Genomic DNA, 6,815 nt, shown 5'->3' on the forward strand with positions numbered 1-6,815 from the left:
AGGTCCTAGTTTAAAGCTATAACATGCTGAAGTTTTGCATCTCAGTTAATATTAACTAGACTGGACTGCTCAATGCTCAATTTGGTTTTAATGTGTGTCATAAGGTGTCATATGAGAATTCAGTGTAACTACCACTGCTGTGCATGTCCTGCTGATTGTTTTTTTTAGTCAGGTCATCTCAGACGTAAGAAAATACAACTGAAATATTTAATGTGCCTTTGGGTGAGTGTTCTTTTGTTTATTTATATATTATTAAATTAATATTTTACGATGTTATTAAAGATCTGTTGTCAGGATGACTATAGCTTTTTGTAATTGTACTTAAAGGTGCATGGAGTCATTAAAGTGAAAAGACAAAGTTAAAGTTAGAAAGACGTCTAGAGGTTTTATAACTTTTAACATTTAGGAATTATCAAGCAAATGTTTGTTCTGCATGCACAGCATTGGCTTTAAATAAAACAGGCATTTTCACTAATATTTATTTTTCCCTTTCTTAGGTCAATAATGGCCTCAGTTTTGGGAATTGAATTTATTCTTTCCGTTTACATCATTTCTTATGTTATTGGCTTCCCTGCCAATTTGGTGGCTCTGTATGCATTCAGTGTAAAGATCCACTGCAAGCCACGGCCGTCAGACATCCTCCTACTGAACCTGACTGTGTCTGACCTGCTCTTCTTAATCACACTTCCTCTTAAAATACACGAGGCTGCATCAGGGATGGAGTGGACTCTGCCCAACGTCTTGTGCTCCATCATGTGCTTTATCTTCTTCACTACAATTTACACCAGCTCCTTGATGCTGATTGCAATCAGTGTGGTTCGCTACATAGCTGTTGCCTATCCTATGACCTATCAACGACTGCAAAACATTTTGTACCCAATCGCTATCAGTGCTCTTATTTGGTTGATATCAGCTGCACACTGCAGCATTATATTAATTTTCGAGTACCATCCATCCTTGTCTGACTCAAATTCTTCTGTGTGCTATGAGAATTTCTCAGAGAAGCAGCTGGAGGTTCTCCTTCCAGGTCGTTTGGAGTTTTTCGTTGTGCTGTGCCTTGTACCTCTTCTAATCACCATTTACTGCTATCTGCGATTGATTTTGATTCTATTCAGCCGTCCCATGATTTCCTGGATGCAGAAGAGGAAGGCTATTGGGATGGCTTTGGGAACTCTTGCTGTGTTTCTCATTTGTGTTCTCCCATACAATTTATCTCATGTAGTGGGTTTCGTTCAGGGTCAAAGCCCTGAATGGAGGTACTACACCTTGCTTCTCAGCACATTAAACACCTGTATTGATCCCATCATATTTTATTTTTCCTCTTCGATCTTTCATTGCAAAAGCAGCAAATCTATTTTCAGAAAGCATTTTATCAAAGATGTAACCATGGAAATTCAAGGAACAAATTCAATCTGAAAATGAATAAAATTTCTAATTGTGGACACAGAAGTTAATAAAAAAAATATAACATTTTATTAAAAAAAACCTTAAGTTTTTTGATTTACCCAAATTCTGCTGCATTAAGATCATTTCTCTTGTTTGTCATTCACTATGTATTAACTCTAAACCATGATTGACCTTTTCATAGTAAAACTACAAGTGTACGCTAACTCTTAGGATATTGGTTAGTTTAAATCTTGAACATTAATTATTTAGCACTGACTTATTTTGCTCTGTTATAAAGCCAGTAATCTGTTCCATACTAATACAATCTGTTGACTTATGTATAATTTATATGTAGCTTACAAGCATTATTCATTTTATTTATTCAATTATTAATTTTAAAACCAAAATAAAACATTGAAATCACAAAATTGTGTTTTTATTATTGGTTGGATGTGAAACCAGTTTCCTGAATGATTAGTCATAATAATAAAATGTTTTTTAGCAACTGAAATTTATGATTAAAAAGAATAATATAACAACAACTGCAACTGAGTTTATTTTTCTCTGAATGAACAACATACCTGAGTAGCCTACTGACTGCCACCATAATTTTGCAGAGCTGCATCAATTCCAAGTAATATGTATTACAATGATAAAAGTCTTTGCTCTTTCTTGCTGTGGTTGCTACTTCAGCTTTGAGAGCAGGTGGTTATGGTCAGATCACGCCAAAGCGATTATGTTCACAGCAGTTTATTCTAATTTGAAAAAGTAGGGATATTCTGTTTCCAGGGATCCAAGGTCTTCCTTGTTTTGGTCAAAATAGAGGCTGTGGCATCTCAGAGTGGCATTGTCTGAGAGGAAGTGCTCAGAGTGTTTGGATCAGATATCCGTGGATGTAATGCAAAAACAGATGGAAAAGGCTCTAAAAGCAGCCAGTTGTTGATTTTTTATCAATATCAACAGCTCTTTCATGACATATAAATGGCATTGATAAAACGTTGTTTCATTGGAACAGCAATCTTTACAGAAAAGCGCTATTTCATTATGGGCCAGCTTCCCATTCGGTAATAGGTCCAGTCTGTTTGAAATCATAGAGACTGACCAGACTGAGTTACACCCTGTGTAAATCTGTCTGGCTGGCCAGGTTAGACCATCACATGATCAGAATGACCCAAAGCAGCTCAGAAGACAGCATGACAGGAACCACTTGTTAGGAATCTAGTTTGTGTGGGTTGTTTGTGTGTTTCTTCTCTTTCCACCACCAGGTGGTGCCTGTCATCGTTGGGCCTGCCTGCATACCTGCGGCTCCTTTGTTCTTTACTGGAGAAGTATTTGAGCTGTGGGCTGTCACTACCTCGACCCCAGAGTGTTTGCCAGTTTTGGGTACTCTAGCAAAGCTGAGATTAGCTGAGTCTAACCTAGCTTTGTTTCTCTGAGTCTTATGTGTTTCTGTCTTTGCTCTTCGGCAGGAAGCCTTCCTTTGAAAACTGGAAACCTGGACCTTCTCCCCTTGGAAGGAGTTACTTAGTTTACACTGAGCAGGGGCAAACCTCTACATTATCTATTCAAGTACCCATTGGAAATCCAAGTGACAGTCCGCTCCATTACTCCTTTGGGTCCAACGTAAGTCTGCCTGTCCGCTCTCCAACGAGTTACCTCTTCTCTGGATATTCCCACATTGACTGGATTCAAGGATTGATAAGAGTCCCCTCAAAACGTGAGTTCCTTTCCAGCATAATTCAAGCCGCAGTCTCACGGTCCCTGAACTGATCTTTGTGGTCTCTCCTTCAGACTTTCCAGTTCCGGTTTACCAGTTCACTGAGTTCCAGATCCAACCTTCTGTTTACATTACATCAAATAACCCTGTTAAACTGTTCCCTGTGTTCTCTAAGTGGTTTCTCTGCATGTGGGTAAGAATCCTTAAACCGATCATGACACCACTGAGAAATATTGTAACAGTGATCCAAAGTTTTTCCCTCTTTGGTTGGATACTTAATAAACCATCTATTTGAGGAGGGCTAGAGGTATCATTTTTTAAAGTAACTGAAAAAATAACAAGGGAGTTCAAATTTGTCTGCTTCACAGACAGTGTCTGGTCTTTGAGCATGCACTTTGCCTTCTGAATATTGGCCAGTGGTGAATTATAAATGCAAACCCTCATGTTAAATGAAAAAAAATTCACAGGGAGAGTAAACGGTGTGCAGTGTATTATAAAAATTGATCACTTGATCAGAATCAGTCTTTTTTGTTGGCCACAAGGCAGGATAATTGAAATTAAAGGTGCCATCCTTCTCTGAGCCACTATGTTCAGACTCTCCAGTTGGGCAGCAAGCCCCTCCATCTGCACTGTCTGTTATTGGTAGGGATAGCTCTCTCTCTCCTCCTCAAATATAAGCTCCCCTGCATGTGTTTGAGGAGGAGTTCTCCCGTTGCATCTTCACTCCCTGCAGCTGTGACGAGAGAACTGATAAGCTGTCCTCCTATTTCTCAAGTGGCAGCGTTCCATTGTCATGGCCAAAACATTTTATGTCTGGGTGGGGGGAGTTCTAATGGCCCCTTATTTAAAGAAAACATATATACATAAATACACACAAGTATTTTCTGAAAATTCCTTCAGCCTGTATTTTTAATGTTCAATGAGTGTCAATTTTGTGCCCCCTCTGTCCTGGACCTGGGACAGTCGACCCGTTTGTCACCCCTTGTCGGCAGGCGCGGAGTGCAGGAAGCAGCCTCTAGACATGTGTACAAGCTCAGTTTTAAAAGGCTCACAGAATGCAAAACTGAGTTTACATTGTCATAGATGAATAATGATAGTTCAGTGGGTGAAATGGATGTACAGAGAAGTTCAAACCCCATTAACACCTCCTTTCTCTGCAAATCTCACAATTCTAAACTTCCACTATAAAATAGCGAATCCAAACGAAGCCCCAAATGTAGGTCAATTTGGGGATGTTGCCTTATTTGTTTCTGGCCTGTACTTTTGTTAATTCTCGAAATTGACATACAGACCAGCCCCGCTGGTACACTGGCCCAAGAACATGAATAGAGATAGATGTAAGACACCAGGTTAGTTGTTTAGCCTACAGTTGGGTTTACTTCTACAAGAATCACATAGCAGGCAGTTTCTCTATTGAAAATGGGACAGGGCCACGGGGGTAAATGCAGTATTTCAGGTTGCATGGCGAAAGGGGAACATTTTCACAGTCTTCCCAAGGATCTGAAGACTCGAAAGGCATTATTAGGGGGAGAAAATAGATGGAAGGGTAGAATCTTTAAAATGTATTAATGCATTATTCTCCTGTACACAATAAGACATCTCCCCTACTCTGACCTGAAGCGCTCCCCTCACCTCAGATAATTCATCTTCTACCCCAGGTCAGGACACTCTTTTTTTTTTGCACTTGTTATAAACCAAATTAGAAGATGGTGCTGCCCCTTCCACTATATGACGGTAGAAGTGAAGTGGAAGTGAAGCGGGAACTGGAACTGCAGTTATAAGGACCCCCTGCAATTTGTTTATTGCCATGTAATTGAAGATGTCATCATATCCTCTATATAAACTAAGATGGAGGCCTCAACAATCAACAGCCTGACAAAAAGAAAAACAGACCAAAGTTTTTGAGAATGAAGTCAGATGGCTGCTCACACTGTGCCTGGTTCTGCTGGAGCTTCTTTCAGTTTAAAGGCAGTTTTCTGCTCCATTGTCACTACATGCTTTGCCTATGTTAGGGATTGTTGGTGAATCAACAACAAAATGCAAGTGAAAATTGTTTCTGTAAGCTCATTCAGGAGGAGCATGACTGAATGCAATCAAATGGTTTTACTTGACACAATCTTTTAACCAATCTGACAGTATTGTCTCTGTAAAGTGCCTTGAGATGATGTGTTGTGAATTTGCCCTATATAAATAAACCAAACTGAAATTAGGGATGCACCATCTGAGCAACTAAAGATTGTCAGCTCAGTTCTGAGAGCTCATCTAGAACTTTTGAAGATGATTTTACATAGATTTTTTTTCATAAAACGAAGAACATTATGGATAACCTTGAGCATCACCTTTGGAAGATTTTTGAACAACAACAGTGTTGTAGTCAAAATCTTCTTTTGACCGATCTCTAGAAATTTCATAGCATGCATGATATATACAGCACAGCTGAGGTGTAGTAGGATTTTTTTTTACAATTTCCAAAAATTAATACAAATATAAAGCTATTCTAATACAAATTCTAATACATATTTTTTGCATTAAAAAATTGTTTGTCATTGGAAATATTAGGTCTTATTATTGTCTGATATTTTTTTACAAAGTCACAAAAAAAGGGCTGGAATTTTAAACAAGTTAGGTGATCAAACATTGGCCACAGTATATTCATTGGCTTTTGATACTGTCGAGAAACTGTGAATGCTGGAAAAATAATACTATATTTCTTCTGGCAAATTTGATAACAAATATTTATTCAAAAAAGATTTTGGCTTATTTCATTTTGTTAAGGTAGAAAGATAGACCTTAATAATAACCCATTGAGTAAAGAGCTAGTGGGGGCGGAAAACTTTTCTGTTGTATAATCTCTTACTTAGAATTTTTTTCTACTACTGCCACCTGCTGTTGTGTTCCTGGATGTTGTTATTGGTGTGCATAGGGAGTATCTCATTGCATTGTGAGTTTCATGCTTTGCATTATTGCAACCTGTTCTGGTGATGATGCTCTGTGAGACAAGTGAGACCCTACAGTGATGTTGCAAGTTTTTAATACATGTCACAAAGAGGTTGAAGAGATCCACCGGCTGGCTCACTATTTGTCCGTCCCTCTTCACGGTCAACACCTTTGCGCTACACTCTGATCAACACTCTCCTTTAAGGTCCTAGATTAAAGCCATAACATGCTAAAGTTTTGCATCTCAGTTAATATTAACTAGACTGGACTGCTCAATGCTCAATTTGGTGTGTCATAATGTGTCATATGAGAATTCAGTGTAACTACCACTGCTGTGCATGTCCTGCTGATTGTTTTTTTTAGTCAGGTCATCTTAGAAATCACTAAGAAAACACAACTGAAATATTCAATGTACCTTTGGGTGAGTGTTCTTTTGTTTATTTATATATTATTAAAAATAATATTTTATGTTGTTATCAAAGATCTGTTGTCAGGATGACTATAGCTTTTTGTAATTGTTCTAAAAGTGAAAAGACATATTGATGACTTAAAAGTGGATTTCTGTCTTGTATTTGGTTATATTCTGATGAGGTTTAATCTGGCTTTTCAATGATCAACACCACATGAAGATAAACCTTAGATAGACGTTTTAAGGTTTCATTACTTTTTACTTTTAGGGATTAGCAAGAAAATGTTTGTTCTGCATGCAAAGCATTGGCTTTAAATAGAACAGGCATTTTCACTAATATTTATTTTTCCTTTTCTTAGGTCAATA

General features: G+C 38.0%; 1 protein-coding gene across 1 annotated transcript; it reads left to right on the forward strand.

Annotated features, from left to right (window-relative positions):
• The first annotated feature begins 504 nt into the window (after positions 1 to 504).
• Positions 505 to 1,416, forward strand: LOC119777422 (free fatty acid receptor 3-like). The gene has a single exon (XM_038276292.1). The coding sequence runs from the start codon at positions 505 to 507 to the stop codon at positions 1,414 to 1,416; it is 912 nt and encodes a 303-aa protein (XP_038132220.1).
• Positions 1,417 to 6,815: the final 5,399 nt, after the last annotated feature.

This window comes from Cyprinodon tularosa, unplaced genomic scaffold (genome assembly GCF_016077235.1).
Source record: "Cyprinodon tularosa strain WSP-4 unplaced genomic scaffold, ASM1607723v1 ctg124, whole genome shotgun sequence".
NCBI classification, from domain to species: domain Eukaryota; kingdom Metazoa; phylum Chordata; class Actinopteri; order Cyprinodontiformes; family Cyprinodontidae; genus Cyprinodon; species Cyprinodon tularosa.

Bases quoted from the DNA above. Each gene is read 5' to 3' on its own strand.
- LOC119777422 (XM_038276292.1), top strand. From the start codon at position 505: ATGGCCTCAGTTTTGGGAATTGAATTTATTCTTTCCGTTTACATCATT.